The sequence below is a fragment of the Pristiophorus japonicus genome, chromosome 12, assembly GCF_044704955.1.
Source record: "Pristiophorus japonicus isolate sPriJap1 chromosome 12, sPriJap1.hap1, whole genome shotgun sequence".
NCBI classification, from domain to species: domain Eukaryota; kingdom Metazoa; phylum Chordata; class Chondrichthyes; family Pristiophoridae; genus Pristiophorus; species Pristiophorus japonicus.
Window position 1 is genome coordinate 207,203,978 of NC_091988.1, and position 22,635 is coordinate 207,226,612.

Here is a 22,635-nt window from a genome sequence, read left to right on the forward strand (position 1 = left end):
TTGATTTCTGCTATTTCATTGTGTTACTAAGGTTAAGGATGATTTAACCATACAGTTTTACTTCATTATAAGTGTGCTATATCTACATAATCAAGTGTTACATACAATAGGCAATTATAATCCACACCATCACCGATTCGTCAGACCCTCCTAAAACTGATCAGTTCACTACCTTCAAAATTGTGTTCTGACCACCTATCTGCCTGCTCTTTGCCTGTTATAACTGTATATCCCTTACATTAGTTAGCCACGATGACTATCCCTTCTCTTAGTCTTTCCTTCTCATTGGGATATATTTTTGTTGCGTGTTATGAAATATCTCCTTAAATATCTTCCACTGCTCATCAACTGTCCCATTCTTTAGTCTATTTTCCCAGTCCACTTTAGCCATCTCTGCCCTCATACATAGAAACATAGAAAATAGGTGCAGGAGGAGGACATTCGGCCCTTCGAGCCTGCAACGCCATTCAATAAGATCATGGCTGATCATTCCCTCAGTACCCCTTTCCTGCTTTCTCTCCATACCCCTTGATCCCCTTAGCCATAAGAGCCATATCTAACTCCCTCTTGAATATATCCAATGAACTGGCACCAACAACTCTCTGCGGCATGGAATTCCATAGGTTAACAACTCTCTGAGTGAAGAAGTTTCTCCTCATCTCAGTCCTAAATGGCCTACCCCTTATCCTAAGACTATGCCCCCTGGTTCTGGACTTCCCCAACATCGGGAACATTCTTCCCGCATCTAACCTGTCCAGTCCCGTCAGAATCTTATACGTTTCTATGAGATCCCCTCTCATCCTTCTAAACTCCAGTGAATAAAGGCCCAGTTGATCCAGTCTCTCCTCATATGACAGTCCAGCCATCCTTGGAATCAGTCTGGTGAACCTTCGCTGCACTTGCTCAATAGCAAGAACGTCCTTCCTCAGATTAGGAGACCAAAACTAACACAATATTTCAGGTGAGGCCTCACCAAGGCCCTGTACAACTGCAGTAAGACCTCCCTGCTCCTATACTCAAATCCCCTAGCTATGAAGGTCAACATACCATTTGCCGCCTTCACCGCCTGCTGTACCTGCATGCCCACTTTCAGTGACTGATGAACCATGACACCCAGGTCTCGTTGCACCTTCCCTTTTCCTAATCTGCCGCCATTCAGATAATATTCTGCCTTCGTGTTTTTGCCCCCAAAATGGATAACCTCACATTTATCCACATTATACTGCATCTGCCATGCATTTGCCCACTCACCTAACCTGTCCAAGTCACCCTGCAGCCTCTTAGCATCCTCCTCACAGCTCACACCGCCACCCAGTTTAGTGTCATCCGCAAACTTGGAGATGTTACACTCAATTCCCTCATCTAAATCGGTAAAATATATATTGTAAAGAGCTGGGGTCCCAGCACTGAGCCCTGCGGCACTCCACTAGTCACTGCCTGCCATTCTGAAAAGGATCCGTTTATCCTCTGCTTCCTGTCTGCCAACCAGTTCTCTATCCACGTCAATACGTTACCCCTAATACCATGCGCTTTGATTTTGCACACTAATCTCTTGTGCGGGACCTTGTCTGAAGCCTTTTGAAAGTCCAAATACACCACATCCACTGGTTCTCCCTTGTCCACTCTGCTAGTTACATCCTCAAAAAATTCCAGAAGATTCGTCAAGCATGATTTCCCTTTCATAAATCCATGCTGACTTGGACCGATCCTGTCACTGCTTTCCAAATGCGCTGCTATTTCATTCTTAATGATTGATTCAAACATTTTCCCCACTACTGATGTCAGGCTAACCGGCCTATAATTACCTGTTTTCTCTTTCCCTCCTTTTTTAAAAAGTGGTGTTACATTAGCTACCCTCCAGTCCATAGGGACTGATCCAGAGTCGATAAACTGTTGGAATACCTTTGTCATCTCCTTTATTTAAGCTTAGGACACTGGTTTGAGAACCAACTTTCTCACCCTCCAACTGAATTTGAAATTCAACCATATTATGGTCACTCATTCCCAGAGGATCCTTTACTCCGAGATCGTTTAATAATCCTGCCTCATTATACAGTACCAGATCTAAGCCTGTTCCCCGGTTGGTTCCGCAACATACTGTTCAAGGAAACTATCCCGGATACACTGTATGAACTCCTCCTCAAGGCTACCCTGGCCAATTTGCTTTGTTCAATCAATATGAAGGTTAAAATCGCCCATGATTATTGCAGTTCCTTTATTACAAGCCTCCATTATTTCTTGATTTATACTCCGCCCAACAGTGTAGCTACTGTTAGGGGGCCTATAGACTACGCCCACCAGTGACTTTTTCCCCTTATTATTCCTTACCTCCACCCAAACTAGTTCAATATCTTGATCCTCTGAGCCAATATCGTTTCTCACTAATGCACTGATCTCATCCTTTATTAACTGTGCTACCCCACCTCCTTTTCCTGTCTATCTGTCCTTCCGAATTGTCAAATACCCCTGAATATTTAGTTCCCAGTCTTTGCAACCACATCTCTGTAATGGCAATCAGATCATACCCATTTGTATCTATTTGTGTCGTCAAGTCATCTATTTTGTTACAAATAGTCAGGGGAGCAGACAGGCGTTTAGACAAAGAGCTTTTACATTCAGGTTCCCATCCCCCTGCCAATCTAATTTAAACCCCCCCCCAACAGCACCAGCAACCCCACCCCCCGCGAGGATATTGGTCCCGGCTCTGTTGAGGTGCAACCCATCCGGCTTGTGCAGGTCCCACCTCCCCCAGAAACGGTCTAAAGCCCTCCCTCCTGCACCATCTCTCCAGCCACGTATTCATCTGCTCTATCCTCCTATTTCTGTACTCACTAGCTCGTGGCGCCGGGAGTAATCCGGAGATTACTACCTTTTGAGGTCCTGCTTTTTAATCACCTAGCTCCCTAAACTCTGCCTGAAGGACCTCATCCCTCTTTCTACCTCTGTCATTGGTCCCGATATGGACCACGGCCTCTGGCTGTTCACCCTCTTCCCCCCCAGAATGCCCTGCAGCCGCTCAGTGACATCCTTGACCCTGGCACCGGGGAGGCAACATACCATCCTGGAGTCATGTCTGCGGCCGCAGAAACGCCTGTCTGCTCCCCTGGGTATTGAATCGCCTACCACTATAGCTCTTCCATTCTTCTTCCTCCTCACCCCCCTCCCCTCCGTGCAGCTGAGCCCCCCGTGGTACCGTAGTCTTGGCTCTGGCTGCACTCCCCAGAGCCACCGTTGCCCCCATTGGTACTGAGAAGAGAATACCGATTGGAGAGCGAGATGGACTCGGGGCACTCCTGCACTATCTGCCTGGTCCTCCTCTTCTGTCTGCTCACTCTTAAGCTGCGGGGTGACCACCTCTAGAAACGTGTTACCCACGTAACTCTCAGTCTCACGGATGCACCGCAGTGACTCCAGCCGCCGCTCAAACTCCAAAACTGGAGCTGGAGACACCTCCTGCACACGTGGTCGTCCCAGCTGCACGAAGCGTCCAGGACTTCCCACATGCCACAGGATGTGTAATCTATGGGACTGAGCTGCACTGTCATCTCTCTAGTTACACTTGGAACTATCAAGCAGAAATAAACTCTAAACCTTAGCAAAACACACCCAGCAACTACTCAGCAATCAGCTGATTTAACTAACCTTTATTTAAAGACTTAAGTACTAACTTAACACAGGGAAAAAAAAACACTTCCCAATTAGCTACTTCCCTTGTGCCGACGTCACTTTTAATCACTGACGTCCCTTTCGAATGTTGCCTTTTAAGCCTCCACCTCCGCTCCCGCTGCTGCTCCCACGCAGGTCCGTTGCCTCTCTGAAATATCACTTACCTATTTGTAATCTTCCCCTATTCTCCAAAGTCCCACTCTTTCCAAATTCCCGAATCAACCACTCTGTTTAACTCCACTCCGTTTAAGACCTCTGTGCAGATCACTGTGTGCTCTGAAAAACTGCTGATTTTTATACCTTTCGGAGCTACTCCCAAGTTACAAGTACAGAAACGCTCAGGCTGTTCGTCTTCTCTCATAACTTGCTCCTCGGAATGAGTTGCTGAGTTAGGTTGTTATTGGCCTACGCACCATGTTGAGAGTATAATTGGTGTGAAGGGAAAGGCTAGCAAGGTAATCCGATCTTGCCCTTTGGCCTGGATAATGCAGAGGCCATTTGGCCTTTTTGTGTTTTTACATTTCTTTTTCTCTGAAGGAGCATTTTGTTCTTTGCCAGGTTATTGTCCAGAATTATAACGCAGTGCTGACACTGTCTCACTTGTATCGATCGTCGGATGGGCTTCTCATTCACGAGAATGACACTGTTCACAAGATTTGCTCCCAGCTGATGAACATAAAGCAGATCTCCTTCACAGACATCAATAAAGTAATTGCTCACCAGCTCGGGAATATCTTGCAGCCAGCATACACCAATTGGGATATGTTGGAATATGGCACAAATCCTCTCGGTAAGAAGCAACACAGTTTTATCCACAGTGCTCTTTTCCTTTCATTCTTTTCCCCAGGCTGTAGTAACTTTCTCGTCAGGTAAGTAAGATGTAGATTGTTCTTCATTTACTCAGGAAAATGGGAATATTTGTCACTAGGAGGCTGAAGTTTCATGATGTGAAAGTATCATTCCTCTAATCTAGGGAATGTTTCAACCAATTGCTAAAGCATTTAACCACATTACACATAGCCAGTGAGTACTTATGTGAACTGTAAGAGTTACTCAGCCCCAGCCCCATAACACACACATGTTCTCTCTGATGTGCTCACTCTCACTTGCACATGCACACTCTTTCCCTTTGCGCGTGTGTGCACTCATGCTCACTATCGCTCACGTTTTCTCTTGTGCATTCCCTTACACTTTCCTTTGCATGCAGGGATTCTTTATCTCTCGCACAGCACACTCTCATGAGTGCATGAGAGTACGCACGCTCACTCTCCTGTGTGCTCTCTCACGCTTCAGTTAAATCGGGTTGCTGAAGTCTCAGTGGGTTTGACTGCCTTTTGTTAGGCCAGGTCACTGTAAGCAGCCTCCACAACTACTGTAATTTTTGATTCAATCACTTCAGGTGTGTAGCAGGATGTCACTGAATATTTCAGATCATATCACCATTTCTAACAATTGGGCTATCAATGTCTGTCTAAAATTTCTTCTGTCTAAAATTGAGACAGGCAAAGTCCTATTAAACTGTCCCACGCAAGCATCACGATACAGACATACCCCTCCCGGAACCATGGCATCTCCTGGGAGAGGCAATAACCAAATTAAAAACCCTGGGCATTTGGGAAAAAAACCTTTCAAAATCATGAGAGGGCTAGACAGGGTAGGTAGAGAGAAACTGTTCCCATTGGCAGAAGGGTCGAGACCCAGAGAACACAGATTTAAGATGATTGGCAAAAGAACAAAAGGCTACATGAGGGGAAAACCTTTTTATGCAGTGAGTGGTTAGGATCTGGAAAGCACTGCCTGAAAGGGTGGTGGAGCAGATTCAATCGTGGCTTTCAAAAGGAAATTGGATAAGTACTAGAAGAAAAAAAATTGAAGGCTACGGGGAAAGGGTGGGGGAGTGGGATTGGCTGAAGTGCTCTTGCAGAGAGCCGGCACGGGCTCGACGGGCCGAATGGCCTCCTGTGCTGTAACCGTTCTGTGATTCAGTCTATGAAACCTGGAACATTCCCCTCCGATCCACGTAGATGATCAAAACTAGTCCAGGAGCTCACTCTGGCCCTGGTTAATGTTGTACTCTACCAACCTCTTGTACAAGGTGAGGTCCGGCCCAGCCGGAAACAGGTCCAGCTCTTGCTTGAGGAAATTTAGCAAATCAGTATCCACCGCACGATACGGCGGCCTGGTCCAGAGTCCAATATTTTATGGTAAATGAACCACCACCTCAAATCTAATCTAGATCTGGCCTTATACAACTTAAAATTATGACCCCTACTCGAACAGAACCTATTCCCATCTTCATTTGATAAACCTTGATCAGATCACCTGTAAGTCTACACTTCTCGAAAGTGTAGTCCCAGCTCATTGAGCCTTTCTGGATAACTCTGATGCTTTGAACTGGGAATGAATCCAGTGACTCTCCTCTGAACTCTTTACAAAGTCTCCATATCACCCACCATGTGAGCAGACCAAAACTGTACACAGTATTTTAACTGAGACCTGAACAGGTTCTTGTACAGGACAGAATAGTGTGTTTTGTTTAGTAGTTGTGAAACAGTTGGCTTGAAGCTGTGACAATAGCTGGGCAGGAGGATGGAATCTGTGGCCAATGTATGGAGCTTGTGGAGGGGGCTGAACACACTGGCTTCAGTCCTCCCAATGTTTAACTGGAATAATGCAGAAAATAATGGGGCTAAAGAGTGACAAATCCCCAGGAACAGATGATTTCCATCCCAGGGGTTTAAAGGAGGTAGGTGAGCACATTGCAGATGCCCTAACTTATAATCTTCGAAAGATCTCTTGATTTATGAACCGTTCATTTAGATTGGAAAATTGCACATCACTCCGCTGTTTAAGAATGGTGAGAAAGGGATATCAGGGAATGATAGACCAGTTAGCCTAATGTCTGTGGGGAAACTGCTAGACTCCACGATTAAGGATAGAGTGACTGAACACCTTGAAAATGTTCAGTTGATGAGAGAGAGCCAGCATGGGTTTGTGAAAGGTAGATCATGCCTGACAAACATGATAGAATGTTTTGAGGAGGTGACTAAAGTAGTGGACAGGGAGCGGTCTATGGATGTTATTTATAATGGACTTCCAGAAAGCATTTGATAAAGTTCCTCATGAGAGACTGTAAGCTAAGGTAGAAGCCCATGGAATTGAGGGCAAATTATTGACCTGGTTAAGCGGCAGGAGACAGTAGGGATAATGCATAGGTACTCGAATTGGCAGGATGTGACTAGTAGTGTCCCACAGGGATCTGCATTGGGGGCTCAACAATTTGTAGTATTAACGACTTAAATTATGGCATAGAAAGCCATATATCCACATTTTCTGATGACACAAAGATAGGTGGCATTGTAGGCAGTGTAGATGAAAGCATAAAATTACAAAGGGACATCGTCACCATCATCATAGGCAGTCTCTCGAAATCGAGGAAGACTTGTTTCCATTCTAAAAGTGAGTTCTCAGGTGACTGTACAGTCCAATACGGGAGTTACAGTCCCTGTCACAGGTGGGACAGACAGTGGTTGAGGGAAGGGGAGGGTGGGACAGGTTTGCCGCATGCTCCTTCCGCTGTCTGCGCTTGGATTCTGCATGCTCTCGGTGACGAGACTCGAGGTGCTCAACGCCCTCCCAGATGTTCTTCCTCCACTTAGAGCAGTCTTTTGGCCAGGGACTCCCAGGTGTCGGTGGGGATGTTGCACTTTATCAAGGAGGCTTTGAAGGTGTCCTTGAAACATGTCCTCGGCCCACCTGGGGCTCACTTGCCCTGTAGGAGTTCAGAGTAGAGCGCTTGCTTTGGGAGTCTTGTGTCGGACATGCGGACGATGTGGCCCGCCCAGCGATGCTGGTCAAGTGTGGTCAGTGCTTCGATGCTGGGGATGTTGGCCTGATCGAGAACACTGACGTTTATGCATCTATCCTCCCAGGGGATTTGCAGGATCTTGAGGGAACAGCGTTGCTGGAATTTCTCCAGCGATTTGAGATGTCTTACTGTATACTGTACATGGTCTACAGCATCGATAGATTAAGTGAATGGGCCAAACGATGACAAATGGATTTCAGTGTAGGCAAATGTGAGGTCATCCATTTAGGACCTACAAAGGATCGAACAGGGTAATTTCTAAATGGTGAAAAGCTTAAAAACAGTGGAGGTCCAAAGAGACTTGGGGGTCCAGGTACATAGATCATTAAAATGTCATAAACAAGTACAGAAACTAATCGAAAAGCCTAATGGAATGCTGGCCTTTATATCTGGAGGACTAGAATACAAGGGGGTAGAGGTTATGCTGCAGCTGTACAAAAGCCCTGGTAAGCCCACACCTGGAGCACTGTGAGCAGTTCTGGGCACCACATCTGAGGAAGGATATATTGGCCTCGGAGGGAGTGCAGCGTAGGTTTACCTGAACGATACCCGGACTCCCAAGAGAGAGATTACACAAATTAGGCTTATATTCCCTAGAATTTAGAAGATTAAAGAGTGATCTGATCAAAGTTTTCAAGATATTAAGGGGAACAGATAGGATAGCTGGAGAGAAACTATTTCAGTAGTTGGGGAGTCAAGGACTAGAGGGCGGGAGTCGAAAAATTAGAGCCAGATCTTTCAGGGGTGAAATTAAGAAACACTTTTACACAGACAGGATTGTGGCAGTTTGGAACTCTTTTCCACTAACAGCAATTGATGTTAGGTTTTAAATTGGAGATTGATAGACTTTTGTGAACCAAAGGTATTGAGGCCCAAAGGCAACTGTATGCAGTTAAGACACAGGTCAGCCATGATCACATTGAATGTCGGAACAGGTTCGAGGGCTGAAATGGCCTACTCCTGTTGGTTATGATAGATTGGGAAGATTCATTAAAAGGCATGACGGTGGATAGGCAATGGCTAATATTTAAGGAACGAATGCATGAATTGCAACAGTTATACATTCCTTTCTGGCGTAAAAACACAAAAGGAAAAGTGGCCCAACCATGGCTAACAAAAGACATTAAGGATAGTATTAGATCCAAAGAGGAGTTATACAAAGTTGCCAGAAAAAGTAGCAAGCCTGAGGATTGGGAACAGTTTAGAATTCAGCAAAATAGGACCAAGAGATTGATTAAGAGGGGAAAAATAGAGTATGAGAGTAAACTTTAAGGAACATAAAAACCGACTGCAAAAGTTTCTACAAGTACATAAAAAGAAAAAGATTAGTGAAGACAAATGTAGGTCCTTTACAGACAGAAATGGGAGAATTTATAATGGGGAACAAGGAAATGGCAGAACAATTAAATAAATACTTTGGTTCTGTCTTCACGGAAGAGGACACAAATAATGTCCCAGAAATGCTAGGGAGCCAAGGGTCTAGTGAGCAAGAGGAATTAAAGGAAATGATTATTAGTAAGAAAATAATGCTGGAGGAACTAATGGGACTGAAGGCAGTTAACTCCCCAGGGCCTGATGATCTGCATTCCAGAGTACTAAAAGAGGTAGCCTTGGAAATAGTAGATGCATTGGTTGTCATCTTCCAAAATTCTATAGATTACAGAACAGTTCCTGCAGATTGGAGGGTGGCAAATGTAACCCCACTATTTAAAAAAGGAGGGAGAGAGAAAACAGGGAACTACCGACCGGTTAGCCTGACATCAGTAGTCGGGAAAATGCTAGAGTCTATTATAAAGGATGTGATAACGGCACACTTAGATAATATCAACGGGATTAAACAAAGTTTATGAAAGGAAAATCATGTTTGACAAACCTACTGGAGTTTTTTGAGGATGTAACTGATAGAATAGATGTCGTGTATTTGGATTTTTAGAAGGCCTTTGATAAAGTCCCACATAAGAAGTTAGTGTGCAACATTAAAGCACATAGGATTGGGGATAATGTATTGGCATGGATTGAAAATTGATTAACTGACAGGAAACAGGGAGTAGAAATAAGTGGGTCTTTTTCGGGGTGGTGGGCAGTGACTAGTGGGGTACCACAGGGATCAGTGCTGGGGCCCCAGCTATTCACAATATATATAAATGATTTGGATGAGGGAACCAAATGTAATATTTCCAAGTTTGCTGACGGCACAAAACTAGGTGGGATTTTCAGGAGGATGCAAAGATGCTGCAAGGCGATTTAGATAGGTTGCATGAGTGGGCAAACACATGGCAGATGCAGTATAACGTGTTATCTATCCACTTTGGTGGGAAAAACATAAGGACAAAGTATTATTTAAATGGTGATGGCTTGGGAAGTGTCGATGTACAGCGGGACCTGGGTGACCTTGTACACCTGTCATTGTAAGCAAACATGCAGGTTCAGCAAGCAGTTAGGAAGGCAAAAGGAAGCCTTCATTGCAAGAGGATTTGAGTACAGGAGCAAGGATGTCTTACTACAGTTATACAGGGCCTGGAGTATTGTGTGCAGTTTTGGTCTCCTTACCTAAAAAAAAGGATATACTTGCCACAGAGGGAGTACAACGTAGGTTCACCAGACTGATTCCTGGGATGGCAGGCCTGTCGTATGAGGAGAGATTGGGTCGACTAGGCCTGTATTCACTATAGTTTAGAAGAACGAGGGAATCTCATTGAAACTTATAAAATTCTGACTGGGTTGGATAGACTGGATGCGGGGAGGATGTTTCCCCTGGCTGGTAAGTCTAGAACAAGGGGTCACAGTCTCAGGATACGGGGTAGGAAATTTAGGACTGAGATGAGAAATTTTTTCACCCAGAGGGTGGTGAACCTGTGGAATTCTCTACTACAGAAGGCTGTGGAGGCCAAGTCATGGAATATATTTAAGAGGGAGATAGATAGATTTCTAGACACAAAAGGCATCAAGGGGTATGGGGAGAAAGCGGGAATGTGGTGTTGAGATAGAGGATCAGCCATGAACATATTGAATGGCGGTGCAGGCTCGAAGGGCCGAATGGCCTATTCATGCTCCTATTTTCTATGTTCCTGTGTTCCTATGGAGGTAGGTTCCTGTGTTCCTTGGCAGCTTATCCAGGATGCTGGACAAGCGGTCTTATTATTACTCATTCTTGGGATGTGGGTGTCGCTGTAAAGGCCAGCATTTATTGCCCTTGAGAAGGTGGTGAGGAACTGCTACAGTCTGTGAGGTGAAGGTACTCCCACAGTGCTGTTAGGTAGCGAGTTCGAGGATTTTGACCCAGTGATGATGACGGAACAGCGATAATATTTCCAAGTCAGGATGGTGTGTGACTTGGAGAGGAACTTGGAGGTGATGGTGTTCCCATGCGCCTGCTGCCCTTGTCCAGGCAAGTGGAGAGTATTCTATCACACTCCTGACTTATGCCTTGTAGATGGTGGAAAGGCTTTGGGGAGTCAGGAGGTGAGACACTTGCTGCAGAATACCCAGCCTCTGACCTGCTCTTGTAGCCACAGTATTTATGTGGCTGGTCCAGGTAAGTTTCTGGTCAATGGTGACCCCCAGGATGTTGATGATGGGGCATTCGATGGTGGTATTGCCGTTGAATGTCATGGGGAGGTGGTTAAACTTGATCTTGTTGGAGATGGTCATTGGCTGGCACTTGTGCAGCGCGGACATTGTCCCGGCCTTGCATGTGGACATGGGATGCTACATTATCTGAGGAGTTGCGATTGGAACTGAACACTAATCTTCAGTAAACATTCTAAACTTCTGACCTTATGATGGAGGGAATGTCATTGATGAAGCAGCTGAAGATGTTTGGGCCTAGGACACTGCCCTAAGGAACTCTGCACAGGGATTAAAAGAGGCGGCGGTGGGGTAGAGCTGGGTGTCATAAGCGTACATGTGGAACCTGACCCCATGTCACTGAGGGGAAAAGACTACCCCAGAAATGACGGAAAATGAAGTGTTCTGCTGGACAATGCATTGGAACACAGGTGAACGATACCACAGGAGGTTGGTACAAGAGGGTGTGCCCTCAGTGCCTCACTCAGTCATTGCACCATGTCTTTCTATACAGACCACAACCTCCAGACCTCCCTTAGTCCTCCCTTAGTCCTCTTTCCTACAATCTGCAGGCTGGCTCTGTCTAACCACTAATCAATCATTTATCTCTTCTTGCTTCCCACCTTGCTGTTGTCCCCCTCTGCGGGCTTTGGCTTTTCCCCTAGCCTCAGTCTAACAGAAAATATTGGATTATCACAGTCAACTGCAGACCTGGGCATAAATCAGTCATCCCAAAGTTAGCAACTGACCGTTGCTTTTCGTCTGTCTGCAGGTGATCTTCTGGAGAGTTTGGTGACACATCCAGAGTATAAATTACTGAGCATGATGACTATCCCACAGATGTCAGACACATCTCTGCAATTCAGCACGTTTACCTGGCCAGCGCTTTTGAAGCACCTGCGACAAATGCTGATCGCCAACACTAAAATGGAAGCAGGTTAGTGATTGTCTTCAACAACGTGCATTTATATCGTGCCTTTAACTTGGAAAAGCATCCTCATGGCTTCACAGCGCCACAGGAGGAGATATTGGGAGGGGCGACCAAGGAGGTTTTAAGGGGGATCTTAAAGGAGGTGAGGGAGGCAGAGAGGTTTAGGGAGGGAGTTCCAGAATATGGGGCCTAGACGCCTGATGGTGCAGCCACTAATGGAGAGGATGCACAAAGCGCCAGAGTCAGAGGAACGGAGAGTTGGGGTGGTGGAGGGCGGAGGAGGTTACAGAGATGGGGAAGGGTGAAGCCATGGAGAGATTTAAACACAAGGATGAGCGTTTTACATTTGAGACTTTGGGAGACTAGGAACCAGTTATGAGGGTGACGGGCAGTGTTCGGTTTTGTACTGAGTGGGCCACAACCTCTTCATCCGTGGGCAACGTTTACACCAACAATGGCAGCAACAGCAACGACTTCAAAGCATATATACAGAATGCCATATTACCAGCCCACGTCTCAAGTCATGCGACAATCAGACAAGGGTCGATTCAAGTTTAACGTAACTTCTCTGCTTTTGAATTCTACTCCTCTAGAAATGAGCCCCTGTGCTTTATTTGCACTTTTATGGCTTTTTCAACCTGTGTTGCTACTTTTAATGATTTGTGAATCTATACCCCGAGATCCCTTTGCACCTCTCCCCATTTAGTCTCTTATTTACCAAGGAGTATGCGGCCTCTTTATTCCTCCTACCAAAATGCACCACCTCACCCTTATCTATATGGAAATTCATTTGTCATTTACATGCCCATTCCGCAAGTTTGTTTACAGTAAAATTACCCCCCCCCCCCCCCCCCCCCCCCGCCGGCAATTTGAATCCTTCAGCAGACAGAGCTGCTCATTGGGTTGGCCTGGAGAAAGTGAGGTGTCTGAACAGTTCTAAAAATATAAGCCTGACCACACAAGTCTGACTTTCAAAAGAAGGCTTCAATCTGCCCCACTTTTTATGTTATTAAGGTTTTTATTAACTTTCATCAGCAACAAGATTAAAACCATAAATTCACCCCTGGTGCAATATTGGATTTATTAAACAGTAGCAAATAAAAGTTAAACTTGTGTTAATCATTCTTCTTCCTTCTGCTAAAATACTGCCTTACTTCACTCAATGATTGAAAGTCTGATCTTACAAACCCATCTGCAGTCTGATATCCGACAGCAACAAAGTCCCTTCTTGCTCACCTGGTGCAGGTAAAACTCAGCGTCTCGCTCACCTGTACAGGTTTAATAAGCTGAGGTACAAGGGGTTATCTCCCCACCCATTGTTAAAGCTTCGTCCAGCCCCATAGCGGCGGCTGACTACACTGAGCCGGAATGGCCCGCTCCGGACTGGCCCCGGCTCGGAATGGCCCGCTCCGGACTGGCCCCGGCTCGGAATGGCCCGCTCCGGACTGGCCCCGGCTCGGAATGGCCCGCTCCGGACTGGCCCCGGCCCGGAATGGCCCGCTCCGGACTGGCCCCGGCCCGGAATGGCCCGGCCCGGAATGACCCGCTCCGGACTGGCCCCGGCTCGGACTGGCCCCGGTTCGGAATGGTCCGCTCCGGACTGGCCCCGGCTTGGAATGGCCCGCTCCGGACTGGCCCTGGCTCGCAATGGCCCGCTCCGGACTGGCCCCGGCTCGGAATGGCCTGCTCCGGACTGGCCCCGGCTCGCAATGGCCCGCTCCGGACTGGCCCCGGCTCGGAATGGCCCGCTCCGGACTGGCCCCGGCTCGCAATGGCCCGCTCCGGACTGGCCCCGGCTCGGAATGGCCCGCTCCGGACTGGCCCGTGTGGACCGCAGTTTGTGTAACTCGGGCCCCTGGAACTGTGGCGCCAAAGGAGAAGGAAGGAGACGCTGCCCTCATCACCATGGCAACCGGCTCCTCTACAGCTACTGCCTGCAGCACGTGGAACTTTTCAGCGAGCGACACAACCAACCCCTCACCCACTCCTCGTCCTGTGGCCGCTGCCCCAACTCTCTTGTTGCTTTCCAATTGGGATCGGCTCAGCAGTCGCAACACTCGCTAACGACTCTGTCTGCATTCCGGACCATTGTGTATTGGGCCCCTCCCCAGCTCCAGCTGCCCGGCAGTCCAATTCTCTACAGATTTAATTTGAAGTGCAAGTGAGCTCTGGGACGTGTGCGCAGCAGCGCACCTTGGAGGGAACAGTGGTGACAGGTGAGTGGAACTTGGTGTAGAATTGAATATTGCCGGCAGAGATTTGGATGAGCTAAAGTTTAGGATGGAATGTCATCCAGAAAAGCATTGACATAATCAAGTTCTGGAAGTAACAAAAGTATGGATGAGGGTTTCAGCAGCAGAAGGGTTGAGGCAGGCGATGGTTTACCCTGAGACAATGGCCGAGGAGGGGGCTGCAATCCGTGCCAGAGGTGCGGAGTTTGTGTTGGGAGCAGAAGACAGTGCCCAAGATTGAATATTGGACATGCAGCCTGATTCAGAGAGGTAGTTGAGAGATCAAAACGGGTAATGAAAAGGCTGAGCTCAGTGTTAGCAGCATACGTATGGAAGGGTTCCCAGTGTATATGGATGATGTAGACGAGGGTATTTGGGAGTGAAATGAGAGACGTGGGTTCAGGGCAAGGAGTAGACTGGGCAAGGCGAGGGGGGAAAGCAGCTGAACAGCTGGTCTCCATCTTCGTGACAAAGTCCCAGAGCTCCTTGCACTTGTAAGAGAGAGTGACGGAGGCAGGGGAGAGGTGTTTAAGGAGATGATTGTTTGTGGAGAAGAGAAAGCCGCTGGTTATCTTTGCTCTCCAGGGAGATCCTGGAGTCGTGAGCGGTGTTAGCGGAGTGAATCGCACTCTGAATTTCTCGAGCATAGCACCGTGGTGGGGGGGGGGGGGGGCAGGACGGGCACTGCGGGGGGGGGACAGGACGGGCACCGCGGGGGGGGGGGGGGTGGTTGTGAGGAACAGGATGGGCACCGCGGTGGGGGGGGGGGGTGAGGGGACAGGACAGGATGGGCACTGCGGGGGGGGGGGGGGGGTGAGGGGACAGGATGGGCACTGCGGGGGGGGGTGAGGGGACAGGACGGGCACTGCGGGGGGGGACAGGACGGGCACCGCGGGGGGGGGGGTGGGGAACAGGATGGGCACCGCAGTGGGGGGGGGTGAGGGGACAGGATGGGCACTGCGGCGGGGACAGGATGGGCACCGGGGGGGGTGGGGAACAGAATGGGCACCATGAATCGCACATTGCACACCCTCCCCAACCAAATCACGCACAAAATCTCACATTGCAAACTCAGACTGAGTTGAGTTTAAAACTTGGAATCTCTGTATTGGATGAGGCAAGTTGGCATGTCGAGGAAAGGTTGATGGATGTGTAAAGCAGACATTTAGATGGGAGAATCCTCAACAACTGGCAGGAACACGAACCCACACCCACACTGAATGTAGAGTTTCCTTCAGCCAACAACTTTGATGAAATGCAGTTCAGAAGTGTACAATTATTAACGCTGATTGTGACACAAAAGCATGTGGTTATCGAATATTACTTCAACCAATGATCATTTTCACCATTACTAACTGTACACACTTGAGTTAATTGTCATTTCTGAGAGAAATGATTTGCAGTGGCTTGGCCCGCCAGCCTGGGTATATTGAAATGAAGGCTACCCAGTTAGAGACAGGCTCGATGTAAATGATGGTGCTTTGCATTGTCACAGGAGAGGGTTTGATAAAAATTTTAACATGGTTTTAATTTTGCACCTGATCATTTTTGTACTATTTTGGAATAAATATGACAAACATTCACGGTGGTTTAATTTTCACAATAAAAGAGCATTGCACCAAGGGTCCAGGAGAATGGTCCCACTGCACTAAGACAGTGGCGTCACCTCCATTGTAACTGCTTAATTGCACTTCCTTGATCTCAGCAGGGTACCTAGGTAAGTAAAGGTGAGGTCTTTTGCCACACAAAGCAGGGGCAGAGTTTTGGTACTTGTGACTTGTTTCTGATGGGCACCAGCACTAATGTTCTGCAATGTTGTAGGTTAGTGTGGCTCTGTTGGTAGCACTCATACCTTCATCTCAGAAAGGTGTGGGTTCAAGTCCCTCATCAGAGTTTGAGCTCAGGGTCTACTGCAGTACTGAGTGAGCGCTATGCTGTCGGAGGGGCAGTAATGAGGGAGTGCTGCACTGTTGGAGGGTCAGTACTGAGGGAGCGCTGCACTGTTGGAGGGACAGTACTGAGGGAGCGCCGCACTGTCGGAGGGACAGTACTGAGGGAGCGCCGCACTGTCGGAGGGGCAGTACTGAGGGAGCGCCGCACTGTCGGAGGGGCAGTACTGAGGGAGTGCTGCACTGTCGGAGGGACAGTACTGAGGGAGTGCCGCACTGTCGGAGGGGCAGTACTGAGGGAGCGCTGTACTGTCGGAGGGCAGTACTGAGGTTAACGTGCTGTACACAGGAACAGGAGGAGGCCATTCAACTCCTCAAGCCTGTGAAACAGGAACAAGAGACCACCACTCAGGCACTCAAGTCTGTTCTGTTTTTTATGCAAGTATTTAGTTTCCTGTCCAGCACGAGAAGTATGTTTGAAAGTGTCAGTGCACAAACAGGGGGCACATCTCCATATATGGCCTGGATCTGTTTCAGGTATTGACTGGCGAGTGACGCTGCCTGTAACAGGACTGCCTCCAGCTGCAGAACCTTCCCGGAACAGGAAGCTACACTTCAATACCTCTCTGGCCAACCTGCTGATATTGCGAGGGAAGGAGGTGCAGGACGCTGACACAAGTGAGTCAAGTTTGTCATCTTCACATCTACACAGGATCACAGGGTTTAATTGAGCGCTAACTTGGCATGGCTGGTAGTAGCTGTGGGTTCAAGTCCCAAGGGGATCAAGGGGTATGGAGAGAAAGCAGGAAAGGGTTACTGAAGGAATGATCAGCCATGATCTTATTAAATGGTGGTGCAAGCTCGAAGGGCCGAATGGCGTACTCCTGCACCTATTTTTCTATGTTTTCACTCTAGAACTGGAAAACATAGTCTAGGCTGACACCTCAGTGCAGCACTGAGGGAGTGCTACATCTTTGTAGGTACCATCTTTCTGATGAGACGTTAAATTCAGTCCCCATCTGCTTGATGCAGTGGTTCAGGCGGATGTTCTAGAACCCAGGGCTTTACTTGAAGTTCTACAGACAGCACCAACAACCAATAGACTGCTCATTCATCTCCTCTGCTGTTAAGACTTTGTGTGCACATTGGCTCACAGAACATCAGTAGCTATAAAAATAGAAATTCAGGATGTGATCAGTTCAATAAATTCTCCTTTTTTTCCCTGCTCTTCCTCTTCCTCTCCTCCTCCTTCTGTCACTCCCACTTCCTCTTTCTACCAGCATTGTGCATTCTCCTGCTCTTCCCCCATATCCTACCATGTACTCCTTTTATGTACCTTGGAAGGATGAAATGCCAGAATTCAAACTTGTTCTTTTCTGATGAGAAGCGACCATTGAGCCCCGGATCCCGTTACTCTCTGATCCCGATGGTCGGCCAAGTGTTCGGAGCACTCCATAAATGGGCACCTCTGCTAATCTGGATATTAATCCATGTTATTCTCCTTCAGAATCTTTGCACAGCAAATCTGAATTTCACACCAGAAACAGTTTGGGGTATCAGTTAGTGGACATCTGGAATTGTACATCCTTTCCCATCACAGCATTTACAAACGGTTTGAATCGGTGGGACTGAAACAAAAGATTGCACAGATCTGCTCAGTGCTTTAACTTATTTGGTTTTCAGAATTTGAGATATTAAATTGCAACATCATGACTAACTTGAGTATTAAAAAGCTATAAACTAAATAAACTATGTGCGGTTATGTACAGTTTTGTACAGCAATAACTTTAAAAGAAAGCAAACAAGTAACAGTAGCACTGGAGCAATTTTCACTGTGTGGGAAAAACCTGCTTCTAGTTCTGAGCTCTTGTCTCGACTTTAAACTTGTGGCTGGACCCTCCTCCTGAAACATCCTTCCCCTGGCCCCAGTCTGGCACTTGGTTAACCCGGGATGATGATGTGCTTTTTCAGGTGCTTTTAAAGAGCAGGTACTGTACACCTCCTGGATGCCTGCAGCTTCTGCCCTCAGCATATGGAGCACCTCCCAGCCCTTCAACAAGTATGAGAAATCAGCGACTGTTGTCAGCAACAGCCAGAGCCTCCTGCAGCCCCTGGACACTGCTGTGACCAAAGCTTGGGACATGTTTGCCTCCAGGTTGGTATTAATTTGTGGTGTTGAAATACAAGTTCCCTGCATAGTTTTCTACTATTCATTTACTTTTTAATGCCCTTTATTTACATTTTATGGAGGTAATTTATTTGCTTTTTCCTGTAATTTTCTCCCCTTTGTCCCTCTGGCTTGTGACGAGAGGAGCGGTTTGCAGCTTGCACCAGCCTTTGCTATCATCATCATCATCATCATCATCATCATAGGCAGTCCCTCGAATCGAGGATGACTTGCTTCCACGTCAAAAAGTTCACAGGTGTTTCAATGAAGGACCTAAAATTCCAGGTCCGAATTACATGTTGAAGGGTGGAAGATGCCAGTGCGTGGATTTTTTAACGTGGGATGACCGTTGCACACCAGCCACCACACGGGCTTGACAGAGCGAGGGCTTGGTCCAGTAGCAAGGGTTAACCAAGACGACTGGAGATCAGCTCTGCGCACACATGTCGTAGTGTGGGCTGGCCCGTGCTGCCCCTGGGCCCTCACCTCTTCTGGGCCCCAAACTCGCGCCTCTCCTGTGCCCTGATCACGTCCCTCTACAATCTCTCGCCGGTCCTTCGCCCCGACCTCGCCGCTCCTTCCCACGCTCCAATCACCGACCTGGATCTTGATGACATCACTTTTCACTGCCATTGCTCTCCTGCTCCAGCACGTGCTGCTCCCTGGTGCTCGCAGGCTGGGGGCCACTCAGCCTGCTGGGCTAGGCCGCCACCGCTCCTTCCACTCCCCGGCCTGCTCCGATGGTGCTCGCAGGCCGGGGGCTCGTGCAGACGTGCGTGCTGCGTTAAGGAATAAAAAATCAGCCTTTGCTAATGCCCAGTGTTGCTGGAGACTATAAATCAGCTGTGACTCTCCCCTGATTATTTTGCACCTTCCCGTGTGTGAGATCGGTGCCTCCACTCCACACCCGTGTGCTCGATGGGATGTGTGAGCCCGCTCTGCTCAGTGTCCTTGTTATTGCCATGTCTGACGCCAGCTTTTTTACTTACTATTTATTTATTTACTTTTTAATCTTAGTTTCTGTTAGCTGGCGGTATGTGTCCCAGGAAAACTACCACTGTCACCGTATAGGCCTAGAAATCATTTTAGTTTAGCCAAAAATTACATTTATGTTTTCCAGATCTTTATTTTCATCTGTTCAGGATTTTTTGATTTTGTGACTTTGTTGTTTAGGGCGTATGTGCATCAGTATGTGAAGCACGGAATCTCAGAAGAGGATTTTCTGGACAGTTTTACAACTATGGAGCAGGTCATTGCAAGTTATTCCAACCTTGGATTATAAAGGGGACCTTACAGGACCTGAATCCTTGGTGTAAGATGTGTATAATTATATTTAAATTGCATGCGAGCTTGTGACATTTTCCTGCTCCTCGTGACGAGGTAGACAATTCGAAGAATAGTTTGACTCGCCCATAACTCACTCCAGCTTCAATTCCCGACAGGTAACCCTTGTGGCTTTTGAATTGGTATTTGTTGTATTTAAAAGTTGTACAATATTGTAAAGAATATAATGTAATATAAAGAATTACAACATTTGTAGTTTGTGTCTAACAATTTTCTCATAAGTGTCTACAATCAGTAAATCTCTGCTGAGCCTAACTGAAGTCTCCAGCAATCACTGGATTGCTGGTCCAGTGAACAGTGAACAGTCGAGCTCTGCTCCCATGCTGCAGCCCCTCAGTGACGAGTGGCCCAAGGACAGGCTGAGATACAGCCTGTTGACTTTCGCTGTGTTTTGGCAAGGTATGGGAAGGTTATTAGCAGCTGTGAAATATTCCAGGAGGAGTCAGAACCTTTAAGGTAACAAGGGGAAGAAGCAGAAGAAAGCCCCCATGTACTGTGCCGTTGATGGGACATTATAAACAATTCTCTCTCTCTCTCTCTCTCTCTCTCTCTCTCTCTCTCTCTCTCTCTCTCACTACATTTCTAAACTGCGATTATGTCATAGGGAAGAGATGCTTCTGCCGTGGAACAATGGGAAGTTGCAGGATGTCACCCGATGGAATCCTGGGGCCATAAGCAGCAGACAGTCGCACAGCAGCGACCAGAACAAAGAACTCAGTTTATAAAGAAGAGTTAACAGCTATTATAAATAACCTTTGAGTCCTGCATTGCAAAGGGGAAAAGGGTGCTTTGGTTTCTCTTTGTTGCAGCCGAGACCTGTGACCTACAAGATATGAGTCCTTCTTAATTCAGAACTTCTAGATGTGCGCCAGAAGGTGTTCGTCCAGCCCATGTCTCTGAGATTCAGGAGCGAGTTTGGCCGGAAGAATGAGGAGAAGCAATATAAACTAAAGGGTACATTTTAAAGGGGGTGCAGGAACAGGGAGACCTGGGGGTGTCTGTACACATATCGCTGAAGGTGGCAGTGCAAGGTGAGGAGGCTGTTAAAAGTGTCATATGGGATCCTGGGCTTTATAAACAGAGGCATAGAGTAGAAAAGCAAGGAGTGCGTGCTAAACCTTTATACATCACTGGTTCGGCCCCAGCTGGAGGATTGTAGCCAATTCTGAGCACCAAGCTTTAGGAAGGATGTCGGGGCCTGGGAGAGGGTGCAGGGGAGATTGACCAGAGCTAGAGATGAGGGACTTCAGTTCTGTGACGAGATTAGAAAAGCTGGAATTGATCTCTTTAGAGCAGAGAAGGTTGAGAGGATATTTGATAGAACTGTTCAAAATCATGAGGGGTTTTGTTGAGTAAATAAGGAGAGACTGTTTCCAGGGGCAGGAGGGTCGGTAACCAGGGGGACACAGGTTTAAGGCGATTGACAGAAGAACCAGAGGGGAAGATGAAGATTTTTTTACGCAGCGAGTTGTTGTGATCGGGAACGCGCTGCCTGAAAGGGCGGTGGGAGCAGATTCAATTGTAACTTTCAAACGGAATTAGGAAATACTTGAAAAGTAAAAAAATATACAGGGTATGGGGAAAGAGCAAGGGACATGGGACTAATTTGATAGCTCTTTCAAAGAGCCAGCACAGGCACGATGGGCTGAATGAGTCGATTCTATAAATTCCTTCTGCTTGTCTCAAGTTGATTTGTGTATCACTATTGCAGCTGGCTCCCATTCATAAACTGAAGACATCTGTTCCTCCCGTGCACTCCACGGTGTCGGTGGTGCTGCGGGTGTGAGGTACTGCAGCAAAGGTTAAATTGAAACGTAAATAATTCACGCCACAGTGCTGAGCTAACTGAGTACAGACTGAAAATCGAACCTGGATCGTTCCTGCTCATTTCATGGTTTAAAAAATGACTGTGGTTTACTGCTTCAGCATTTCAAGGTCCATACTTGTGTGAGAATTAAATGGACAGTGACATGTCCTGCAGGTGATAGAAATGGGCACATATTTCAAAATATGAAAGGTTACTGGGTGTTTGAAAATGCCATTGTGCAGTTGAATCATCAACAAACGGCCTTGCAATAAATCAGCTTTAATTAAAGGTGTTTGGGGATTTATTACATGGAATAGAGAGATTGCAACACTTGGCAGCTGACTACCAGAACCAAATACCTTTTTTAATTTATTGTTATTATTGAGAGAAATAGAATAGGAACAGTAAAGCTGCACCAACCACTCTGTGGCCTGAGGAATTCTTCCCCCAGTGTTGTTGCTTCAAACTCTGCCTCTTGTACACAGGAGTTTAACTACAGAATCAGTCATCACCAGCTGAAGCACTGTTGCCGAAATACACCTCTGCCGGCTCTCTGTAAGAGTACCTCAGCTAGTCCCACTCCCCCGCTCTTTCCCCGTAGCCCTGCGAATTATTCTCCTTCAGTTACTTATCCACTTCCCTTTTGAAAGCCACGATCGAGTCTGCCTCCGCCATCCTTTCAGGCAGTGCATTCCAGCTCCTAACTGTTATGTATATTAACTGGGTTTTACCTGCCACCGGAGGGCGTGACTGTTGGAGTCCTAATGGTCACTGGCAGACATGTGCAAGCTGTGTATATAATGTTGACAGCCATGTTGAATCCTCACTTTGAGAATAAATAAACTGGAGTAAAGTCATGCCTGAACTAGCTCACCGTACTTAGCCTTGTGGAGTTATTTGATACTTAACAATTGGCGACGAGTTAAAAATACGAACTTTCACGCAACCGTGTCTGTTGGAATTTTGGAGAGATTCGTGGAAGGGGAAGACTGGGAGGATTTCACTGATCGCCTCAACCAGTACTTCGTAGCCAACGGATTGGAAGGAACCCATAACACAATTAAGCAGGGTGGTTCTCCTCGCCATTGTGGGTCAAAAATTTACGGCCTTGTCAAGAATCTACTCTCACCGACTCGACCAATGGAAAAGACTTACGATAGATTGC

The 22,635-nt window shown here is 47.2% G+C and overlaps 1 protein-coding gene across 3 annotated transcripts in view; it reads left to right on the plus strand.

The window, feature by feature from the left end:
• Positions 1 to 19,855, plus strand: part of tubd1 (tubulin, delta 1) — a 42,762-nt gene extending 22,907 nt beyond the window's left edge. For 2 of the 3 annotated variants that reach the window (XM_070896522.1, XM_070896523.1), the window contains 5 exons: positions 4,225 to 4,456; positions 11,874 to 12,038; positions 16,690 to 16,830; positions 18,124 to 18,307; positions 19,493 to 19,855. In XM_070896522.1, coding sequence (XP_070752623.1) covers positions 4,225 to 4,456; positions 11,874 to 12,038; positions 16,690 to 16,830; positions 18,124 to 18,307; positions 19,493 to 19,601 — 831 coding nt within the window. In that variant the 3' untranslated portion in view covers positions 19,602 to 19,855. The remainder of the gene's footprint in view (positions 1 to 4,224; positions 4,457 to 11,873; positions 12,039 to 16,689; positions 16,831 to 18,123; positions 18,308 to 19,492) is intronic. The other variant, XM_070896524.1, reaches the window with a different exon arrangement.
• Positions 19,856 to 22,635: the final 2,780 nt, after the last annotated feature.